The 24,946-nt window shown below is 43.7% G+C and overlaps 1 protein-coding gene and 1 pseudogene across 3 annotated transcripts in view; one reads left to right on the top strand and one right to left on the bottom strand.

Moving 5' to 3' along the window:
- Positions 1–3,189, top strand: part of LOC144115894 (dopamine beta-hydroxylase-like) — a 71,249-nt pseudogene extending 68,060 nt beyond the window's left edge. The window contains exon 8 of the transcript XR_013311601.1: positions 1,092–3,189. The product of XR_013311601.1 is annotated as a dopamine beta-hydroxylase-like (transcript). The remainder of the gene's footprint in view (positions 1–1,091) is intronic.
- A 182-nt stretch (positions 3,190–3,371) lies between these two features.
- Nubpl (NUBP iron-sulfur cluster assembly factor, mitochondrial) overlaps positions 3,372–24,946 on the bottom strand; it is a 31,949-nt gene continuing 10,374 nt past the window's right edge. For both annotated transcript variants that reach the window (XM_077648566.1, XM_077648567.1), the window contains exons 8-10: positions 24,355–24,561; positions 20,854–20,936; positions 3,372–9,651 (exon numbers count right to left, since the gene is read on the bottom strand). In XM_077648566.1, coding sequence (XP_077504692.1) covers positions 9,598–9,651; positions 20,854–20,936; positions 24,355–24,561 — 344 coding nt within the window. In that variant the 3' untranslated portion in view covers positions 3,372–9,597. The remainder of the gene's footprint in view (positions 9,652–20,853; positions 20,937–24,354; positions 24,562–24,946) is intronic.

Below are 24,946 nucleotides of genomic sequence, written 5' to 3'. Positions count from 1 at the left end.
AAGTGGACATCATATATGCACCTCATATGGATCAATAACTACACAATTAACTTAAATTCGCTAATTTTTACTTCATAGGGCAAGGATATATTGCAAAATTGATGGCCGTCGACATCGAATATGAGCTTTTCTAAATTTCCTTAATCGGCAATAAGTTGTGAAATATCGAATGTCAAAAATACGCATTTTAAAGCTCGTTGAGATGGCTTTCACACATTGCATATTTATAAAATGGCATTACTCGCACTTCTTAATTATGCTTCAAATACAGGCACCGTTGATGTATTTGATGATGGAGAAGAAATTAACTTCATTTTGGCTACGATACCACACGTAGCGACCCCATTCTATAGTTATGTAATGCGGAAAAACCAACCCGACAAGCTTTTGGAAATGCACATTTTTAACGTTCGATACTTTGAACCATTGCCGATTAAGTAACACAGGGCTCACCTTCGATGTTGGTGGCCATAAGTTTCACAATATATCCTTGTCCTCTAAGATAAATTAGATTAAAAAGTTTATCAGTTATAATTTATGTTAACTATCATCTAATTATTGATACATGTGAGTTACGTAAAGTCCACCTCGCTGTACAATCCAGCAGACCACATCAATGTATATTTTACAGTTTGTTGAGCAAACTGAGTTTTCTTTTGGTAACAATAAAAGAGTATGTTGCTGAAACAAAAAGGGCATTTATATATTTGTATCTACGTTTCTACAGCAGGATCGAAGCAAGAGATACGTAGCTTCCCCCATATTGGCCCAAGGATTAGCAGGTGCTCAGTCGTACTTTCTTGGCGAAAACGAAGGCAAGCGTCCACCGGTCAAATCGCGGCTCCTGTGGACGAGGAAGGAGGGGTGACACCCACAGGTGCAACAATATATGGTCATCAGCGTAGCAGACAGCACGTATGTGACACAAATTCGATACGGCTTTGTCTCAACAAAATAGTTGTCACGAAGCGTGAAGGAAATAATGAACCGCACGCTGGCATCATTTGCGGTGGCACCCTTCCTTTAGCGTATCGGTGTTGTGATGTGCCCAACGTAAGACCAACCAACCCTCGCACCAAACGCACCTGCAGGGAAGCTGAGAAGGCATGCCAGTGACCGAGATCCTGTACCCGCATCCGCCACCGCCGAGGAAATGTCCAGAAGGCGAAGGCCTGCCGCAGCCCGACAATGAGGAGTAGGACATGACGTTTCGCGGAGCTGCATCATGCACTGTAAACTGGCGATAAGGTCGTTCTCCGTGCTCCTGCGAGCTGAACTGTTGCTTCCCTTCCAGTGACCCTCATCCTGCAACAAGTGCCTTCGTTGACGGCCGGGAGCGGATATGAAGCGGCGAGTCCCGATCGAAGACAGGCTCTCGCAGAGGACATCGATGTAGTTGCGCTGGCAGCTCTTCATGTGACGCAGCTGTGGTGGTGTGCACAATGCTTTTGTGAAACCCACCGCCCGAGCTGTGGATGCTCCTTGAATGTGCGTCAGCGTCTACGCTGTAAATTCACATAAACGCAATAGGCTGCTACTTCTGCTGGCTTGCTCACTGGTTTTAAGTTCTGCACACGAAGACAGAATCGATTTCCTGATGAACCTGCCGAGGATTCAGTGACTTTGGCGTTCGGCTGTTGATCCCAAGGTCATGGGATCGAATCTTGGCAGCGGCGGCCACATTTCGATAGAGGCGAGATGCAAAAACGGCCGTGTTCTGTGCTATGTACATCAAAGGACTGCAGGTGGTCGAAATTAATCCAGAGCCCTCCACTACGGCGCCTTTTATATAGCTCCCAGGCAGACGTTGAACCCCATATCCAAGAGGGAAAAAACTTGGCACGACCCAATGCAGGCCCATATCTGGCAGCCAGCCACGCCGTCCTAGACCCGAGCTCGACCGGCCAAACAGATTGGGCCATGACTAGGGATTGAGACATTGGCCTTACATGAGACAATTGCCGCTTGCTGACATTGGGCCAAACCTGAGGGCCCCATAATCAGCCCTACGATAGCCCAAACACATCTGTGAAAAATATTTGTGGACTAATTTCAACTTTCTATAACCTAGATGTGAAGCAAAAAAGGTAAGATAGGATTACAGCTAGTTACAACGGAATATAGTTGCTTTGCCCGGTCTACAGGTGAAATCTGAATCACTGGTATCACATGCTACCATGGCAAACATGCCTACTAACAAGAGTAAGCGACACACAAATCAAGCCACAGAAACGCTACGGAGCCCTAAAGCTTCGCCACCACCGCTGCTGGGAACCGCACAACCTCACTATTCATCTACACGGTTTAGGGTTAACTGCGCCATTTATGTGCGGAATACGCAATCCTTCAGAAAAAAAAAAATGGTGTCTCTCAACCAGAAAGGAACTGAACAGAAGCTCTGGCATAGAAGCGACAAACTGTCTTCATAAAGTTTGGATGATAACTCATGTTTCCGGCAAGGGGGTGTGTGGACGAAACAATCACAAGTCCTCTCTCAACATTGTGATAACGCATTCTCCAAGCATTTCCAAGCCACTCTCGCAGTTTCGTTTTGTGAAACTGTCACGTGAGAAAGTGATGACAGCAGCAGCCGAAATTTGCCTCGTACACATTGTCCAGACAATGCCAATAAACAGCGAACCTGTCATTGCACGGTTTCATTTGCACTCTGTGCAAAGTTCGAAGGGGATGGTGCTGTGGGAAGAAAAAGTGGTGTGTGTATCACTAGAGCTTTGCTTATACTTCATCGCTGCGTCATTTTACAGTAGAGCCCGCTTTCGAAACAAGCGAAGGTCGGGGGGACTATTCATCTAGAGACATGTCAGTCTGTTTGTTCCGATCCGTAGCGTTTATGCTTGGCAAAAACGGTGAAAAGCGCCTCGAGTTGCACAACGGCACGTGGTTTACAACATTTTACTTTTGCTCAGGACAGTACATTGCTACACACACTTACCTAGAGCAGTGCACTCCAGCGAGCATTGGTGGTATATTTTTCGCTGCCTCCTGAGTCTAATATACAGTTTTAGAAGCATATGCAAGGTAAGCCATGCATGATCTATGCCCATGTCCAATAGGACCCTGTTCTGAGCATTAGGCAGCTCGTAAATGCCGACCACCCGAGTGCATTGTGAACACTCTAGAAAATAATGCATGGCTACATTGCTGCAAATCACAGGGTTAGAGGCTCTTGGCTACTAGCAGCAAAATTCGAAATGCACTTTGTTATAGCAAAGCGGAAGCGGACGGTTCCCATCCTTCCTGTAAGCCTATCACCACCACACTAGGCACTATACTGCAGAAAAGATAACTTTACAGGAGAACAAAAATATGCAATGCAAGAAGGAATAAACATCCTCAGGGAACTATCCATAAAGAAACACTTAAAACTAATTACTTTATTGCACCATCCATCAGCATCCTTGAAGCAAACATGCTAAAACAAACTGCCATATGGCCACGCAAGATCCACTGCAGGGGTGAAAGAAATGTTCTAAAATGCACCAAACATCCTAGATTGACAACACAAGTGCAAAATATATTTAAATTTTTTCCAAATAAATTATATAAACAGAGAAGAGGAAGAGGAAACAATCCTCAGATTGTGCAGCATGCAGGACTGAGGAGATGTTTCTTAATAAGGGAAATTCTTGGACGTTAACATACATTAAAAGGCCACCACATTGCTTGAGTAACACTAAAACACCACACAACCTAAAATATACAAAGCAACATGTACGAGCATTTCAGCACAAGCATTTACAATTTAATAAATTTCAACTTTGCACTGCAGTGCCAGGAATTTAACAGTGACAAAAAGTGAGCAATTACCACCTCAATTTCATTCACCAAAACAGTCTACAATCAAGGGACCTAACACTAAGGCACAATCAATGAAACAACGGCTCAGACATATGCTAGCTAAAAACTCTGCTGCAAGAATGCACTATACATGAGCTCTGTTCTCCAATCCAGAAATTGAAACATCAGAGTCCTTTATCACAGACGCAAAATATAGGCCTTTTTTCCAACAGGAAATGCAAATCAATCGGGATCCTTTCTCACAAGTGCAAAGAAGTAGTTATTACAGCACAAGATGCAATTCATTACTTTTTTCAGATTATCTCCAGCATGCTGCTCAGTAAAAAAAACAACACTAGAGCCGTTTCATCCTGTGGATCTTGTTGAATAAGTGCGTCATACATCAAGCTCGAAATGTCTGACGTCCCTAAGGCAGAGTTCAAGAAGATTAAGAAAGGTACACCGACAAGTTAATTTTTGGACAACTCACAAAAGCTTTTAAAAAAAATAGCAGCAAGACAGCTGAAAAAAAAATTCTCCTCAATGGCACTGGCAGAGCTTCTGTAATACCCAGGCTCAAATCTGTAACAGAACTAATAAAGGAACTTGATACAAGACACAGCACAATTTATTCTATGAGCTGTTTCTACAATTTTTCATGTATGTTTGAAAAACCTACAAGGAAGCATTGAGTTCACTACAACAAAAGGCAGTATTCTAGCACCTACTATTATCTTCAGCATCATATGCCTACTGTTGTCCTACATATGTATATAAAATGTAGATGTATTTATATGTGTATATACTGCTTGTTTAGAACTAAGTTCACATAGTGTATAGAAAATAAGTAAATAAGTCATGCTCTCTATTTATATTTTACTTTTAGGCAGGCTAACATTATGTTATAACACGACTAGCACAAGCGTGCCTTTATTACCTAATGTTAGAACATAATTCTCTAATGTCCTACAAACTTTTCGTTGGATGTTCATACTGCACAGCATATGCAACCATCGAAACTAAACCGCACTAAAAAATCCTCATAATGAGCACATATACCAACATGTTCACCTCCAGCATAACCAAAGAAAACACCTAAATGCACAGTGAAGAGAATGAAACCTGCAAAAAGGCCTCTTAATTTTAGCACTCAGCTATGTGGTGATTTTATGATGATTACCCTTGTACTCGGCAAAACAATAAGGTGAAAAAAATTACAGGCTTTTCCAGCAAAGGTGACCCCGAATTTTTTAAAACAGGCTTTTGAGCTAAATAAATGATTTCTGCGACATTAATACCAGCATTGGTAGAAATCAGAAAGCAGGTGAATCATGTTAACTAGTAAGCTGGGTAACTAATTTACAATGTTTAAATGCGAACTATTGCAGTTAGGCACCTGGTTGCACTGGGGTGTGAAGCTGACTGTTAGCAATAGTCATACCATTTTTTAGAGCTTTGAAATCAAACATGATTACACCGCCGAAGCTGAGCAACACCAAATCTTGGCCACGGTGCAGCCTTTTTGAAAAGTGCACACAAAGCAACGCTCACCACTACATGTCACTCCGTGGCACACATGTCCCGTGACCTTATCACTGTTATGATCGGAGGCCCCGACAGCGGGAACAGACGAGCCCAAAGGTGCTGTCATCCTGAGAAGAGGATTAGGAACGGCTCCTGGAGACGGTGAGCTGTGACGAAAGGCCTCTCATCCCTTCGTCCAGAGTATGGAATGCGGCATTTTCTCCCGATCTGCGCCCTCACGTGGACCGGCAGAAAGACCCGAACAAAGGCGCCGGACCCGCCTCGCTCGCTTGCACTTGCGCGGCCAGACAAAGCGGGGACGGACACGGCTGATTCATCTTACCCTCTGGAATGCCCGGGGCCGTCAGGACGCATCTTTCCACGGAGGGGATCACCGCCTACAAAGCCAACGACCTTATGCACATGATCAACCCGTCGGAAACCACATTCCAGGACGCCTCTTTCCCATGGAGGGGATCACCGCCTGCTAAGCCAACGACCTTATGCACCTGGTCAACCGGTCGGAAACAGCATTCCAGGACCTCAAGGCGCCAGGATTCCTTATCGCCTGTGCACGTGTTTGTGGGGGCGGAGCAGTCACGGGGTTAGGGAAGAGACTATGAAGAGTGTGTCTGCCCATTGGACGCTTGATCAGCCACCGGTTTCCCTAGCTAGGTGCCTAGGGAATATCCACTGTATTTAAGCCGCGATTTGGCTGGTTTCACGGCACTTCATCTCCGACTTTTGGTCTCCCTGCTTCTCTTGTAAATATGTAAATAAACCTTCAAGTTTACCAACCCTCCTGAAGGCTTCCCTCCGTCATCTGCAGAGTTCATCGTCATGCAGTGAAGACCTCGGTCCCAATACCCAAGCATATCATCACCCATGTAGGCTGGTGTAGCCAGCAGCAGGAAGCACCGCTGCTACTGCTGTGAACACAGGACAGAGAAGGTGACATGACACATGCATCCCACGAGTCACTTGAGATTTTCTCACAGTACCACAATCCTCCTCTCCAACGCTCCCCGCACAACAATCGGTTTGATTGCTCTGTGTATCTGTGCCTTTGCAACGATGTTAAAAAGGGCGTGCAATGGCCAAAATTTGCCGAGATACAGCTCTGAAGGTAATCGCATTTTCGAAATTTTAAAAAGTGATATGGCGTTACTAACAGCCAGTGTAAGCCTGCAGTGAAGTTCTGCCCACATTCAGGACAGGGTGTCCAGCAAGCTATTCTTTTCAAGTTCCTTGACTTTTACATGTTTTCTTTGATAAGTTCAGCCAAAATTCCCCGACCTCTGAAAAGGTGGAAAAACATAGTGGCCTATATATACATTATTCCTTCACCGCAGGACACTATTTACTGAAATTGGAAACGTTACAGATTTGCTCTTCCTGTCGGAGAAAGCTTCTTCCTTTTGGGAAAACCACAAAGAATTCTTCCATGGCAAAAAAAAAAGTAGTTCGTTATTAAAGCCTTTTTCTTGTTACCAAACCAAGAAGCTAACTGCACGTCAATAAGCACAAGAATTTCGGTGACTCTGACTTGTTTGACATAGCCAAAGATAAAAAGGCCAATTTCTTTAACTGTTGCGAATGTTCAGCAGAGTAATACAGGATGCCCATTGATACCAACAGCTTTTTTTTAAGCAGTATCCTACTATATACACACCTTTCATTACAAGCAGGCGCCTAACTGTAATACCGTATTTTCCAGTATATAAGTCACCTTTTTTTTCATGAATTTTTTGTTGGTGCTTCTTATACAACGGTGTGTCACTTAAATAAGTTGAAAGATCACGTGCCACAACGCGTCACCTTCTGCAATGCCCAGCAACTACAGTCAAACCTCGTTATAGCGAACAAGTAAAAAACTGTAAAATATAGTTTCATATAGCCGAAATTGGTAATATAAAATTTTGTCAAATATGCACACAAGAGTAGCACATTTTAGTCAGTGAAGAGACGGCAACTCAGACGATCCCGACTAGAAAAACGGGAATACCTCTTCGGTAGCTTTAGTGCCGTTTTTTAGGCACTCATAGCGATTCCAGCGGATGCAAAAAAGAAACGAACACTAGTTAAGTTGCTTTCCCCACACAGCATCACCAGCATGCAATCATGGCAAACCAGGCGCCAGCTAGAGTGTCTTCTCCTCATCAGAGCCATGTGGCATGGAAAAAGGTATGTCAGTGACCTACCTCAGCGACAGCGACAGCTACCTCAGCGACAGCCACCATGAGCGCAGGATGGCGACTGCAAGGCTATAACCACTCCATGCTACTCCTTCCAAGGCGCTGTCGACGAGTGCGTGACTCAGTGTGAGAGGCGTAAACGCGTACTGGCCGCCTGCCATCTGTGCGGGTACCACTTGGCGCTAGGCAGTTCGATAGGTGGGTTGCAGAAATACAGAAGTCAGCTATTCTGCAAAGCAAGAACACTTCACTTCACTCTTGCGGGCTGAAGTTGGGTGCAGTGCTGGAGATTGCAGTTGTAAGCCTTATGCCCTGCATGCGCCTCTACTCCCAAACGACAATTACCCACTCCCCATGGCACGGCGACAAAGGTCCATCTCTTTCATTTTCCTGCCTCGCCTTGGCTGCAGAGTCACTGAAAGCTTGGCACGGCTGTGTTTCTCCCCCGTCGCGAAGTAGTGGCTTGGGAGAACTGTGCTTAATACCTTAATCACGACGGCAGCACAATGCAGAAGTGTAAAGGAGGCGAGGCATTTCTCACACAGTAGAACTCTCCAGTGCTGCACCTAATTTATTCCCACAAAACCGGTCCGGCAGCCCTGGTGAAGGAGTTCACTTGTGCAGAGAAACTGGCTTCCAGACTTCTGCAACCCACCAATATATTCGTTTCGTGGCCAACTGCGTTCGATATATAAAGTAAAAATTACACGTTTGTTGAAAATGTTTAGGAGGAGTTTGATACAGCCAATAACTTGTAATATCTGTATTCACTATACTGAGGCTCAACTTTTGGCATGTAAAAAATGGGCGTGTAAAAAAAAAAAAAAACTAGTTATTTTTAATGTGTTATGTAGAGAGTAGAATCACATAAGCCTACCACTACCAGATTGACTGTGGCGGCCGCCACTGCTTCCAGTAGATCCAGTCCAGCCATGTTCTCAAAAGCTTCGATTTCGATGCCAGATCAGTCGGCATCACTTTCATTTGCATCGCGCACTATTCCTGCTCAACATGAAGCCACCTGCGAGTTGGAGGAGCGACAATGCAAAATTGAAGTTGCGCGCCATTGAATATGCACTGGTGAATAGGAACTGGACAGCAACGAGACAGTTCGACCTGAGCGAAAAAATTATCCGGGGCTGGCGCAAAGCCATGAGTGCTCTGGTTGATGAAGCCAACAAAAAAGGCAAACTGCAGGAACAAGGCACAGTAACCAGAGCTCGAGCATCATCTGCGCACGACAGCTGCCGCAAGTGTGTATTTTCATTGCATTCTCTAACGAAGGGATCCTAAGCGCATTTTTATAACGCTTACCAACTAAACAAGTGCGCCTTATGCTCCGATGCGACTTATGCGTACTTTTTTTTGGAACAACTGCCGTTTGGAGAGAGTGCGACTTATACTGTTATACACAAGTGTAATTTTTACACTAGAAAATACGGTAGTGCAAAAGTTAACCACTAGAAACAAGTTAACCAGCTGACTAGTTCACATAATTCTTCTGTTTTTCGATGTCCGCTAACAAGAGTATTACGATGCTGCAGAAGCCATTTCTATTGTTCAAGAAGTATATTTTTGAAAATTCTGGCCGTGGTGGCTCAGTGGTTAGGGCGCTCGACTACTGATTCGGAGTTCCCGGGTTCGAACCCGACCACGGCGGATGCGTTTTTATGGAGGAAAAACGCTAAGGCGCCCGTGTGCTGTGCGATGTCAGAGATGCACGTTAAAGATCCCCAGGTGGTCGAAATTATTCCGGCGCCCTCCACTACGGCACCTCTTCCTTCCTTTCTTCTTTCATTCCTTCCTTTACGGCGCTGCGCAGCGGTTCAGGTGTCCAAGGATATATGAGACAGATACTGCGCCATTTCCTTTCCCCCAAAACCAATTATTATTATTATTAATATTAAAAATTCTGGTTCACCTTTGCTGAAAAGCATATACACCGATCCATTGGCTATTTTCTAAAAATCCACATGACATACTTTTCACAGCTATGTAAATATGGAATATATTTGTACTTGTGGCCTAACAGATATGGCTGTGACTTTCAAAGCACTGCCTAGTGTATACAAAGACATGCTCAGATAGTCAACTTCCCGATAATTTTTTTTGCCATATCCTTGTACACTTGTGCCTGTAAAAGAGCAGAGAAAAGCGAAATTACTAATACAAGTAAAATGGGTAGTTGAACGACAAGCTTTCTAGGCCTAATAAGAGCATAAAACGTGAAAGGTATAAAATTATGTGATGTTTCTGAAGAAGACCAACTGGAGGGAGAGAACAAAATTATGCCAGAAAAAAGCCATATAGTACTTTGATTCTGGTTCACATTTCCTCACCTCACAAAAGCAATATTGACATTCTGCACAAACCTCTTCTTTCAAAAATATAAGTGCTAAAGAGAACAGGCTTGTACCATGCATTATTCTGAAGAGCATAACCACACATCATACACAAGTAACATACAATGCAGCATACACACGCTTAAAAATTAAAGGATTATTGACACCTAATTTTTGGGTGCATGTTTTCTTCTTTGTAATAATGCGTAAGGCATTAGTATATATGGATTACCACTTGGTATTTGCCTAAAACCACTAAATAATTTATAATCGAATTTCTCTCATGCTGTTTCAGTTTCAACAGCCAAACGGTGGCGTGATGTCAAAGCTTCGTATATGTCATGTGAGGCATGATTAAACTGAGATATAACCGCTGCTTCATCGTTTAAATTCACTACAACGCTCAAGCCAGCCTGCCTCAATAGCTATAATGACAACGAACGGAGAGAAAAGGGATTATATTGTAGTTTTTGCATGCCTCATTTGACCTAATTGCAACTTTGATGTCACAAAGCTGTTGAAACTGAAACAGCATGAGAGAAAAATTCAAATATAAACTATTAAGCAGTCGCAGATGAATACCAAGTGGTGATCCATGAATAGTAATGTCTTACGCATCACTGCAAAGAAGAAAACATCACCAAAATTAAGTGTCTAGCTCCTTTGACAGAAGCCCATACAGTGAAAGCTCGTTAATTCGACCCCCGTTAATTCGGACAATCAGATAATTCGACCTGCACGCATGGTCCCTACAATTATATATAGGAGTCTATGGGGCAAAACTCTCGTTAATTCGGACAAATTTTACCGCCCATCGGTTAATTCGACCTAGTTCCACGGCCCGCCAAGAGCGGCGCTACTGTAAAGTTGGAAAAAAAGAATGTAGCGTAGGCCATTCGTACGGTCATCGTCATCAGCAGTGCGAGAGAGGGCGAGGGAAGCAAGGTTAGCAGTGGCCGAAGCGCCCGGTGTCTTTCTTAGTGCTTCGTTGCCTCTTGCAGTCGTGCTCAGTCGTCGTGTTAACCCTATCTTCAGCAAGTCTCGTTTTGGCGTGTGTCGTCGTTGCCCCGTGTTTCTTGCTGCTACGATCGCGGTTATTGAACCCTAACACGCCTTTTCTGGATATTGCGTGCTTTGCCAGCGTGTTTACTGTGCTGTTTTCGAGTGCGTAGCGCGCCGTGCTTGTGCGCCTCGCCATCACGTCCTGCTCCGATGGTGACACCGGCAAAGCGGCTGAAGTACAACCAGGCGAAGGACCTAGCCACGAAAGTGGAAATATTGAAGGTGCTGAAGGATGGTGTTTCACGCTCTGACGTGATGGTCAAGTATGATGTTAAAAGAACCACCTTGGCCACTTACGTGAAGAATGAAAACAGCATTATGGAGGCGTTTGACAGTGAAGCCTACGGTGACAAAAGGAAACGACTGCGGACTGCGGCCCACCCGGAACTCGAAGAAGCCGTAATGCGATGGATTAGAAACGCACGTGAGGCCTACCTTCCTGTGAGTGGGCCATTAATTTGTGCCCAGGCTGAAAGGTTCGCCACAAAAATGAACCTTGAAGAGTTCAAAGCTTCTGAAGGTTGGCTTGCTCGCTTCAGAAGCTGTCACAATCTGACTTTTAAGAGTGTGTGTGGCGAAAGAGCATCCGTGGACGAAGACAGGATCGAAGAGTGGCGGATCACCGGGCTTCGTGAACACCTAGCTGCGTACGACGCTCCGAATATATTTAACGCCGACGAAACAGCACTTTTCTTTAAAGCACTCCCGGATAAGACGATCACCTTTAAAGGTGACCCCTGCACAGCAGGGAAAAGAAGCAAAGAAAGGGTCGCTGTGCTACTTGCCGCCAACATGACGGGAACAGAGCGTCTGCCTCTCCTAGTGATCGGAAAGGCTCAGAAGCCGAGGTGCTTCAAGAACGCGCGGCGCCTTCCGGTTGAATACCAAGCCAACAGGAAGGCTTGGATGACGTCCAGCATATTTCAGTCCTGGCTTCATCAAATGGATCGGCGTTTTCGAGCTGAGAAACGGAAGGTCCTCATGGTTGTGGACAATTGCAGTGCTCACTGCAAGGTGTCGGGCCTGGAATGGATTAAGCTTGTGTTCCTCCCGCCGAATACAACCGCAGCCCTTCAGCCCATGGACCAGGGCATAATCCAGCATATAAAATGCAAGTACAGAAAGCATGTATTGCAGCGCATGCTTCTCTGTATGGAAGCTGGGAAGAAGTACGACCTTACGCTCCTCAGCGCTTTGAACATTCTGGCGCACGAATGGGCCAACACACCTACAGCAGTTATTGCGAACTGCTTTCGGCACAGCGGTTTTGTGCAACCGAACTGCGGTGTGGGGGAACTGCCGACAGAAGCAGCTGACGCAACCACAGAAGACGACAGCTGTTTCGACAGCGTTTTGCCTCCTGCCGTGCGGCTCGCGGATTACATGTCCATCGATGATGGTGTCGCCATTGCCGGTCAGCTGACCGAGGACGAAATCATCCAAGAAGTGACAGGCGCCGACAACGACGATTCGTCGGAAGATGACATTTGTGAGCACCTGCCCCAAACGCCGAAGCGCACGGTGAAAGAAGCCGCAGAAGCCTTGTTCGTGCTGGAAGACTTCTGTGAACAAATTCCGGATGGTTCGCGTGCCGCGGAGCATCTGGCAGCTGTTAGAGCTATTGTAGCCACTCAAATTCGCCCGAAAAAGCAGACGACGATAACAAACTTCTTTGCCAAATAAAGGTATGTCATGCTGGGGCAAATTTCATGTTTTTTGTGGTTCATTCGATATTTCGACATTCGGTTAATTCGACAATTTTTCGCGGTCCCGTCAGTGTCGAATTAACGAGCTTTTACTGTACAAAGTGTCACCAACCAAAGAGACGAATCAAACATTGTTTCAGATCTTACACAAGAGTCTTGTTCACAGTGATGATGAATGAAGACGTTTATGATGTCTTTCTGCTTAGTGCCTCTTCACTTTCATCAGCACACACATGTTCAGCCATTTAGCGAGAAACCGTTGAGATGCACACAGTCGTCCACTTCCAGCTTGAATGCGGCTCCGTGCCGCCAAATGTCCGCGGAGTGTCTCTCGCGGGCGCCTCCCGAAACTATTGCGCAGGCTCAGTGGAAGCTGCAGGTGAGTGCTCCTGCTTTGTCATGTGCTACTGTGCACTGGCGACAGAAGCTACGGGCCTAGGGCAAGTGAAGGGTCATGATGTAGAGGACGACACGCCGAAGGAGCCGCGAACAGCTTTCAATGCGGCTGTGCAATAGTTTTGCAGGCGCTCGCGAGAGGCACTCCGCAGAGTGCTGGCAGCACGGACCTGCGTTTAAGCTGGAAGTGGACGACTGTGTATCTAGGCATTGTAGGCCAGCTGCAGCATGTATATCTTGAGGCCATTAAATTTTGCAAACAACTGGAATTTTTTCACTCCTATAGACCATTTTCGCGGCAACGAGGAAAACAGCCTTGAACTCAGCACGTGCAGCACCGCTCCTCCTCTCTGGTATGTGCCAGCGGCAGGGGCGCCAAGGCGTGGTGCACAGTATACGAGTGTGCTGCAGGGTCTTTTACGCAACAAAAGAGCTGAAAAGCGTTTCGCGTCTAGATATTGCCACGAATTGAGTCCTAAGGTCACCCGGCTACCACTGTGTTGTTGTCGGCTGTAGCAACAACTATCGGAAGCGTGGAAAATGACCTCCAGAACAGTGTGAAGAGAATCGACAGCTGCAGCATGTGTGTAGGCGCAGGCTGTTTCATTGGTACCACCTCGCAGATGAGGAACGTTTCTTGATTGAAAGCATCAACCAAACGAGTTTCATCCTTTTGGTCGCATCTCATGCGTGCTCTCAACCCTTTTGGTGAGAGCGGATGTTCAAGAATGTAACTGTATAGAAGGTACAGTACTCACGGATTGAAATAGGACATTCGGAGCGCGTGGCCGTCGCTTCATGGAGCGCCGCCCGTAGACGCTCATGGAACCAAGGTGGTGCATTGTGGTATGGCGCGAGAGGGAGAACATCTACAAAGCAGAATTGTTCCTTCCAGTAGCCAATGAGCCGGCCTGTGGCTTACCACATGCCTGCGTGGCACTGCAAGGCTAGCGCTCCGAATGTCCTATTTCAATCCGTGAGTACTGTACAGTTGGCAGCAGAAGTTTACGGGAAGAGGGTGAGCGGTAAAAAATTATTTCGGTAGTCACATAAGCCGATAGCCTAGAATTTATGAAGGTATGAGAACATGCATGCTCCAACCTTGTTAATAATACAAGGCGACTTGGTCGCAAGGCAGTGATAGAAAATTTTTTTTCCGAGAGCACTCACCCCATTCATTTCTGCTGCCAATAATACGTGCGCATGAGGATATGAGAAAAAAAAGTAATTCGTTCGCAGACGGGCATTTGTCTGCATCAAATGCGCTTGAAAATCATCGTGCATGAAGGTAACTTTCACACAGATCAAAATTTGCAGAAGGCTTACCGTGACAGCTGACTAAATGCGGACAGAAAAAGGAAGGAGATGCCCTGACCTCGCTTTGTTTTTCGTATGTGAAGGCATCGTGCTCTTAATGAGGGTTTGCATGAAAGATTTCGGTGCGCTTTTTCATTACTTTAAAATTGTGCCACAGTGTTCAGATCACAAAAGCTCTGGGCTAAAGCTCACTGTCCCATATTGTCAGTCGCTGATACATTTTAAAGAACACAGTTATATCCCCTGCCTAGAAGCTAGGTCTAGATTTCTGTCATTCGCCGCGACAACACATTCGTAACCGCAAGATGTTCCATTGTAAGAGTGATGGCAAGGGCGAAAAATTTGCTTCTCAGATATCCACGTCAGTCTTCACGAAACAAACTCACTGCCGTTAGCTTTTTGGACAGTAAACTGAGTGTATACACACTGCACCTACTTGACAAATAAAATGAAACTTACATCACACTTAAAACAGTCGTCATAAAGTACCTAGCTTTGCTAGTTTCCAACAATATTCCTAGCTGGTTACCGTACTCTATCTCTGAAACTCAGTGACATATCATGGAAAGTTGCTTGAGAGTTGCCCTGCATCCCTCCCTAGAACGCCTATGCCATTTTTCACCACGTACTAGGTTACACCAAACTCGTTAGATTTCTTTTTACCTATGTCAGTCATCATCACAACGGTGGAAGCGCCTGCGGTGCCATAATCCGCTGGTGTTCTGGCCATTTCTTGGTGGAACGATCTCATTGCTGCTTGAAAACCCTTTTTCTATCAGTGTGCAATTTTAGAACACAAAAAAATGAATGCGGAAGCTCAGAACTGCCGATTTGTGCCATCTGCGTCCTGTTTGGTGTGTGCACCGCGAATGCGATCACACATACCAGCATGGCAGTTGTTTCCAGACTAGACACTAGAGGGCACCAGCTTCCCAAGATGGCGGCACCCATGATAAAATGGTCTATTGACTTCGTGTGATTGTAGCTTGAAATGAACACTTAAGCAAGTTTGCTTTAAACAGAGTGAATGGATGTCAGATAATGCACACAGACTCGTACAGGCAATGGGCAACCAACTAGCTTTGCAATTGGAGCAATGCTGCAGAAGTGCCCTGAAGTTATAAAAAAGAAGGTATTGCTGTTGCATGTCAGCTAATCAGGAATGCCATGGTAACACGGACAATTGAGCTAGTTGGTACATCTTTGAAAACTTTCGAAAAGCTGCGACAGGGGACACCAAGAGAAAGACACGAAGGACAAGTGCTACTATCAACTGAAGTTTATTAGAAAAAACACAAGGTTAAATAGCTCACACAAGGCAGCCAGCAGCGCATGCGCCTACCCCAAAATGACAAAACGAATCACTGTGTTGAATTAAGATACTGAATTTCACAATCATGGATTACAACAGATGGTGTGCTGACGCACATGTTGGAGTTTTTGTGAATATGATATGCCTCAGATAATTCCCTTGTTAGCTGATTGGAATGCCTATACAGAACTTTTTTACTATTGAACAGAGGTATACATGCATTTTTGTCCAACGGGTTAGAATTTTTAAGTTCACAGTCTCTGTAATGCAGGGCCAAATTAGAGGTAGGAGCCCCCTTCAAAGATGAATTATGTTGGCATAGCCGTTTGTTTATACATTTACCAGTTTGGTCTATATAACTCTTGCCGCATGTGAACAGTACATCATATACAACTCCCTCGGCACAAGGTGCAAACAGCAACTCATGTTTTATATTGCACTGTTTTTTACTTTCTTTTGACTTTCGTTTTTCTAATCTGGCTCTCCTATCGACCATAGCACAAATTTTTCCAAGTTTTTGGGGAGCTGAAAACAGCACCCTTACCCCATATCTAGTACCTACATGTTTTAATTGGTGGGATAATCTGTGAATATACGGAATTACAGCACACTTAATTCTACACAGTGATTCATTTTGTCATTTTGGGGGTAGGCGCATGCGCTGCTGGCTGCCTTGTGTGAGCCTTGTGTTTCTTCCAATAAACTTCAGTTGATAGTAGTGCTTGTCCTTCGTGCCTTTCTCTTGGTGTCCCCTGTCGCAGCGCTTTCGAATGTTTTCAAAGAATGCCATGGTGCTTCTTTTGCACTGTGCCTGTTATCAAGAATTTCAGTTCTCTCAACTGAGAGTGACAATAAGCTGAGTGCTCACTGTGTGGGCTTAAATTATGATTATTTCCTCTAGTCACTTGATGCAAGTCTGCTTTCACTCCTAGGCAGTGTATGTGTCCTTTCAGAGAGGTTCCTGCAACTACACTCCCAAAGTGCCCAGGCGCCCACTAATGGACTTGCGCCAAGTATCGTTCCATGCCAAGGCCCTGACTTTGCACTCAACCATCTTTGATTTCTTTAAAAGAAATCATATACATGGTGGTACTGTGGTAAACATTCTCCCAGCTTGCTTCTGGTGAAAACATTCTTTTCATGTTGTGGCTGCCATCATAAGTTCGCAAATGATAACAATACATGGTCTGCCAAAAAAAATTTGTAAAGGATAAACTTTTTCATGCATGACTATGAAAATTTCTTTTGGTAAATAAAATACATCATGCTTTTATGTATAATAATGACATCAAAGAATTTCTTTTATTTTTCCCCAGGTGTGATAAACCAAAAATGTATGAAACAATGGTACATTCAATTTTTTAAATTGTATGTTCTCATAGTAGTCCCTACCAACTATTTTCTCAACTCTGCAGAAGGGAAAGAAGCAGATAAAAATGTTTCGGAACACAAGGATTATACACCATGTCAGAAAAAATATTCTAAACTTTGTAAAAATTGTTTTGCAGCATATTGAGCCGCCATTTACATAGTGAAATGGTACAATAAAAAATATGAAACGTAGTATGGTGCACAGTACCACTCAATGGCATTTACTTCATGAAGTTCAGACAGAACACCTTTTAGTGCGCAAGCACTAATCCAATGGGCAAATCCCTGAGCAAAATCGTCCGTTGTCTGTTCACGTTGTCTGTTTGCAATGTCTGTTTGCCTAGCACAAGCGCTCCATCCCGCGGCACTGCCCACTCTTTGTCGTCTTTTACTCGGCGCTAATCCGGTTGTCTTGGCCCGAACAAAATCGTCTCTTACGTGTCCGCGACACTGCCTGCTCATTGTTGTCTTCTACTTATCAAAAATCCGTGCTTTCGCACTGATTCGAATGTAATAAATATTCTCTGTACTGTAGGGTGCCCCGAGTACTCTAGGGTACCTAGGGTATCGCTCTAGGGTACCGTGAGTACGACGGTGCACAGTTCACAGCTGAGGGTGATGTAGGCTTGAAACACCTGTGTACCTTTCAAAGATATCGCCCTTTCAAACTGCCCAGTAAGCTCAATTTCTCTTTCTTGGATAATTTTTTGTGGCACCCAGAGGGCTAATACAACCTTGATATTTTTACTCCGCTCATGTAAACAGCTGAAGGGTGAGGGGGAGGGAAGGAGGGGGGGGGGGGGGCATTATTTCACACTTGTGTACAGTCAGAGACGTAGAGCGACCAACTGGCCTACACTGATGTGTTTCCCTCTTCCTCTTTATCTCTCTCTTTCTCCACGGTCACTGCCCGAATAACAGATGTGCTGGCTCCACTTCGCGCACGGCATACGGCACGATCCCTGAAAACGGTTTTCACTTTCCTTCCTGTCATTAGATATCGATATTACAAGCTCCAATTCACGTGGAGGGACACTAGCCTCTGTAGTGGTGCTCGGACCGAAAGTGGCATGATGTTCCTACTACACGACGGCTCCATTTCAATTTTTTGCAACTATGCCTTTGAGCAGACCATCCAAACCCAGTGCATCATCACATATGGGCAATGGAGCACCGGCTCTCTGTCTCCTTGGCTCTGGCGGCAGTGTGCACTGCACTGAAGAGCAAGCACAGAGTATCGCCAGAGTACGACACGGGCTCTCAACTTACAAAGTTATTTTCTCCCATAAAACAAAAGCTGCTGTGATTAAACTTCCTGAAATAAATGCCACTGAATGGTGCTGCGTGCCATACTACTTTCATACTTTTACTTGGGCCATCTGACTAAGTAAATTACAGCTGAATATACCACAATAAGCAATTTTTCCAACACTTAGAATATTTTTTCTGACATGGTGTAAATTCCTTGCATTCCAAAAGAGCTTTACCTGCTTCCTTACCTTCCTCAGAGTGTAAGAAAATGGCTGGAAGGACTACTATGAGAACATACAGTTAAAAAAATTCAAAGTACCATGGTTTTGTAACTTTTTTGGTGTTTCACATTTGGGGGAAAACTGAAAAAAAATTTTTAAGTCATTATTATATATACAGGGTCTGTCCTGAAAGTAATGAGACAAGTCGCGGCATGGCGCATGCATGCGCTAGATTGGGAAACAGGTTTTGAGGAAGGAGGGGGAACTTTCAGCTTCACAATGAGACGAGCTCAGTCGGCTTCGAGCAAGCAAAGTGAATTCACGTGTTTGAGCGTGTACCCGTTTTATTGCTGGTTTGAGGAAACCATGGAGCAAACGTTAGAACTGCGCTATGCGGTGAAGCTTTGCGTTAAACTGAGCAACTGACCTACATGATCGACATGATCAAGACAGCATGTGGGATTGATGCAATGTCCAAATCACAAGTGCTCCAAAGGTACAAAGCATTTACAAGCCACCATGAAAATGTTCAGGACGACATAATCAACATTACCATCCGTAACTGTTGTTGACGGGCGCCCGGACCGCTGCTCGTTGTGAACGTCTTCACGGCCGTTTGTAAATGCTTTGTGCCACTGGAACACTTGCCATCTGGACACTGCATCATTCCCATATGCTGTCTTGATCATGTCTAATGTCGCGGTAGGTGACTTATTCACTTTAATTCAAAGCTCCACCGATTAGCGCTGTTCCAATGTTCATTCCATGGTTTCTTTGATGCAGTGACGAGAAAGGGGTACACACTCAAACACGTCCACTCAGTTTGCCTGCTCAAAGCCTACTGAGCTCGTTGCTATATGAAGCTGAAGGTTCCCCCTCCTTCCCCCAATACCGGTTTCCCAATGTAGCGCTTGCACGCACCACGCCGCGACTTGTCTCATTGCTTTCAGGACAGACCCTGTAAAAACACAATGCCTTTCATTCAAGTGAAAAAGATTTCACAGTCATGCGTGAAAAATGATCTTTTACAAATTATTTCGTAGACTATGTTTTACTATCGTTTGTAAACCTAAGATGATGCCAAAAACAAGCTCTGAAAATGTATGCCAGAGTAATATACCAGGATTATTTTTAAAGAAATCGAAGATGGTCAAGCGTGAAGTCTGATCATTTGGCATGGAATGAAAACTTAGAGGTGCACTAAAGTGGAATCTGAACTCGTCTTTTTACTATGGGAATTTGATCTACACGATCCAAGCATTCTTAAAAACTTCAAATTATTGTTCTGTGCAGCTGAGTTCCCTAATTTAAATCAGATTTAACGTCCCGGCTCCCGTCGTTTTTTGAACTCAATGCTGAAGGTAAAAGGAGTCAACCGACATGTGGAGTGCCTTTCAGCCAGTCGCGTGGCAGCTTTGCTTTTGGTTTTATTTTGTTTTTAGGTTTTTGTGAATAAATAGTTTCAGTTGCAGACAACATAGCCGTAAATTAGGCCCACGGAAATAAAAATATGCGTGGACTCTTTGATTCACGTATCACACTGCTGACGGCAGAGCAGCAAGCTGCCACGGGACTGGCTGAAAGGCACTCCTCGCGTTGATTGACTCCTGCTACCTTCAGTGTTGAGATAAAAAAAAGGCGGGAGCTGGGATGTTCAATGCAATTTAAATTAGGAAATCGGCCGCACAGGACAATAATTCAAAGTTTCTAAGAATGCTCGGAACGTGTAGATCGAGTTCCCGTGGTAAAATGACAAGTTCAGATTCCTCTTTAGTGCACCTATAACTGTAGTGATGCTTGTCCAGTTCTTCCTGGTGTGAACGCACTAAACTTCCTATGCCTGCTTCAAGAATGTGGTATGAAGTATACAACACTCTGAACAGGGGACAAACAAGCTCCAAAGCTTCTTGGAGCAGCTGATTCTCAAAACAATGGTAACCTGAAACAAACTTTCCAAAGTGTTTAATTTGCAGCTGTACGGAATAAACAGAAGTTGGTAAAATTTCCACAAACGGTGAAGTTGTATTGCCACAACATATATAAGCCACAGCTAGCCTACTCAGATCTCACAGTTTTATAGCAAATGTCAAAAGGATGTCCACGTCCAGTTACACACCTGAGAAGAGTGAAACCATACACTTCTGCTGTTACCGTGACATTTTCAAATTCAGGCTAAAAGAAAATTTTCATGCACAACTTATATACGCGGCACTGTCACTTCAATTCATTTTGTAAATCATTTCATTTCATAATTCTGTCAATAATAAGTAAAATGTATGTCTTATTTCCATGTCCCTCCACTTCACTAAAGTACTTTGAAGCAGTGCAAACACAAAGAAGAAATGCAATTCTACTTGCCTGTGGAGAGTTGGCATTGGACACCACAATAGGCTGGCCATTGTCAGAGCTCTCCCTTATCTCTATGTCAAGTGGAACATCTCCTGCAAAGGTGAAAACCAATCATAATATTTAAGTTTATTTAAAGTTAACATTTTTCACGATGGTGACCAGCATATTATATAACATTACATATCTGCACATCAGCTGAACTCCACATTATCCGCCTGTGGCCTCTGCAGACCCCACAAAGGTACCATACTCCATGCAACACAAAGATGCAGGCAGTGCAGTGCAACAATGGCTGTTTACTATTTTAGTACAGAAAAAAATGGTTCGCTTGATCCATTCATGAGGGAAAAAAAAACAAATTTGTTAAACTGACACATCATATACACAAGTTAGTTACGGATTTCTCCAAGCATTCTACCTGAATTTAATTTGTTACATTCATTACTTTCTTTCAGACTCTTTTATTGAAACAAGGTTTAACTGCGCAAGTGTAATGAGAACTAAAAAACAGCACAGCTAGTGGTACCATCCCCTTCTTCATTTTTAGCTTCTAGTTTTTTAGGTCGCATCTTCTCACTTTCTTTTTTAGTGCACGTAACTAATGAGTAATTCTCTTTAAGCCTTCAGCTACCTTAAATAACTAGTTGATTACAGCTTTACTACACAATACAACTTCAATAACTTGAATGCAAATATTTAAGAGGCCCAAACTAGAATGCACTGTGTAGGATGCATTACATTTCATAGTGAACCAAATGCTTTCTCAGCCACTGGTAGATAAAATGGACTCGTGAGCAACCAGCCTTTTGCCAGCAGGTAGATGATGGCTTGCCACTGCAGACAGTACAGCAATCTCTCACACCACATTGCTTCTACGAAACACAATACGGTCATGTGATATTGAATTTCCCAAAGCTGCCCATGGGCTATGAGAGATGGCATAGTGGAAGGTTCCAGGTTAATTTCAACCACCTGGGTTTCTCCAACTTGCACTGACATTGCACTAACATGGACACTTTTGCATTTCACTTTCAATGAAATGTGGTCTCCATGGCCAAGGTTTAATCGCCACAACATTGGACGCAGCAGCAAAATGCCACAGCCATTGAGACACCATGACAGGTGCCTGTATGTCACAGAACTGTGTAATCACAGCTACCACCATGAACTGCTTCCACAAGTGTGGATTTTTAATCGTCCATTAAAAAAGAAAACTGACGTCAAACTGAAGTTGGTCTAGATCGATGTATCAACCCTTTATCCCTTTCTCACGAATAAAGAAGCCACAAGCACTAAAATAATGGCTTTCATAAGCTAGAAGGAAGCAGAAAAAAAGATGTATTGCCAACACTGGCAATTTCTGCATGTATACTGCAATGCCACCAGGTAAGATTTTTTTCTTTCAGAGAACAGAAAGTAAAGGATTATGCAGTTGATTGTTAGTCGCCTTTTGAATTGCTACTGCCCTTTAACTGCACTACGAACAAAGTAATAGCTAGTGGTTTAGCATTGCTAAGCATGAAATATTGTGTGAAAGCACAGTTTTTTGCAGGTCGACACCACAGCTACGTATCTGAAAGCGCAATTGAGGTGTCCACTGACCCAGAAAGCCAGTTATGTGCGCTTCAACTTTTTAATCATCAATGCCAATTTACCCAATGTATGCCAGCGGCCTATGCTCTGGTGCCACGTTCCTGCAGCAAAGTAGCCAATGCCGCTGCGTATTGCTCTAGTGCCATGTTTCTGCCACACTGTTGTCCATGCCGATGCATGGAGCAGACATCTCTCCGTCATTACCACCACATAGCTCAAAGTGCGAACGTTAGTCTGACAGTAGTATTAGTTGATGAAGATGACAATGTGCAATGCACAGTGCAAGAGTGTGCTGCATTTTAACATGAGGCATGTTCGTGCGATGATAGCCTAGTGCTCTCGTGCAGTGGCCAGCGAAGCTGATCTGTTCGCGCCAGCACGACTTCTAATCCCACTCGCAGGTATTTATTTTTATTTATTTATTTCAATTGGCACACACCCACAAAATCTAGCTCGGGGTTTACCCATCAGAATAATGCTTCCACACTAAAACTAAACATGAAAAATTAAACAAAGGGGGACACTGGTCTTTGGGACCAAAAAATGACCCAAAAATCTATTTTCTAAATATGACATTTCTGGAATCTACAGCTATTAGTCTCCAACTCTACCAATTTTTTTTCCTTCAGGAAATCAGTATTTTGACCATAATATTAAATTCAGATCATCATGTGGGCTGAATTTGTGCACGAGGAGATGAATTAACGGCACGAAAATTTCAGACACCTGGCTGTCTTGTATGTCGATATCTCAGCATCTAGAAAGACAGAGATGTCATACTGTTTGCTAAGGCAAGCTGAAGACTGTGTGTGCAATAATCAAAGCACAATTGTTCAATCACGCTTCAAAAATTTGTAATTTTTCAAAGTTTATCGATGCATGATATTCACACCTTTAAATGTTACTATTCCAAGTGTTGTAAAAGTACTAATGAGACTAAAATAGAAAAATGGCTTTGATTATTACACTCTTTATTCACCATATTACGTAGCATTGGATTAAAAATTAATTTTATTATGCTGTTTGTGTGCACTGAGGTACTAATGAATGGCTAATTAAAATTATCTTAGGTACTAACTGATTTATGGAAAAGGTAATTTAAAATTTGGAATCAGTATAAAAACTGAGCAAGGTGATACAGTTTCATTAGGATTGGACTGAAAATAAGGAAAATAGGTCTAAGGCCAGCGTGCCTCCTTACAAAGCGAACCCGGAACAACTGAAGTCATCACCCACCTCAAGAGTTTGAATCGAAATGGCAGGAAAGAATATGACAGCCTTAACTCCAAATTTATCAGCAATGAAAATACTTTTTGCAGCCGAACAAACTTCAACGGTTGTGAAATGCTCAGCCATCGGATTTTACTATAAAAACAAAAATTCAATTTAGCTGCCTGCAGTGTACCTTTAACGGAGTTGGCCAAAATTCACCAGCCTTCAAAAACACGAAAAACTTGGAATAATTTACGTGCAGAAGCATCAACACACTATTTTATCCCCGAAAACAACAAACTTTCCCAACATGGCTATTTTCTCCCGTATCATGTCACACACATAACACGAGTAACTCTCTGTTACAAAACAAAGATTTGCTCTTAGTGGCATTAAAAAACAATGAATTTCTTCGCTGCATCAAGCATATGGCTTCTGCAAAAGGCACTGCAAAAAACTTGGAACATGCTAAATGCCTCTCCCCAGTTGTGATGTCAAGCAAGACGCTTGACATCTTATGCTGATAGTGCTAAACTGCACTATCAATGTTTCGAATGAATCTGATGCACTTTTCATTTATTGAATAACATAATGATAATAGTATTTGAGATTTTAGCTACATCATGTGCAATATTATCAAAAACATCATTTTTGCGTATCCTCAATGCACAAAGCAGCGAGGAGGTCCACAAAGTGGCCACACACCTAATATATCCAGTGCCATCTCTCGTGCAAGCTCAGTGGCACCATCCTTGCCAAATATGTGTGACTCATGGCCACAGCTTGGGCATGCTAGGCGACTCATGTTCTGCACCAATCCAAGTACAGGTACGTTGACCTTCCGGAACATCTCAGCCCCCTTGCGTGCATCAATCAGTGCAATCTCCTGAGGCGTTGTCACTACAACAACCCCTGCAGTGCAAGAGAACACCAATAAAACAAGTTTATCACATATGAGCCAAAGCACTTCCTACACAGCAGCTTGCTCAAGAGCCAAGGTCAGCTTATTGCAGTGCCACATCTACATGGCAGGGGCAGGTACCAAGTAAGAAAGTACACAATAATTCTGTAAAAAGAAAAAGCAGACCTACTGTTCCTGAAGACATGGGTTCTCCTTGTTGGGTATTATCAAGTATTAAGAACCGAGGAAGCTAAAACCGACATGTTAAAACACATCAGTAATAGTAACCAATCATTGTTATTTGCTTTATTTGAGTGTTCATGAACACCACACAAATTATTAGTGATTTTGAAGAAAAAAAATGGTGCAGTAACTGTCTCATTTTTCAATGGACAC

The sequence above is a fragment of the Amblyomma americanum genome, chromosome 1, assembly GCF_052857255.1.
Source record: "Amblyomma americanum isolate KBUSLIRL-KWMA chromosome 1, ASM5285725v1, whole genome shotgun sequence".
NCBI classification, from domain to species: domain Eukaryota; kingdom Metazoa; phylum Arthropoda; class Arachnida; order Ixodida; family Ixodidae; genus Amblyomma; species Amblyomma americanum.
Note: the sequence above shows the minus strand (reverse complement) of the source record. Positions and strands in the feature narration are given on the sequence as shown.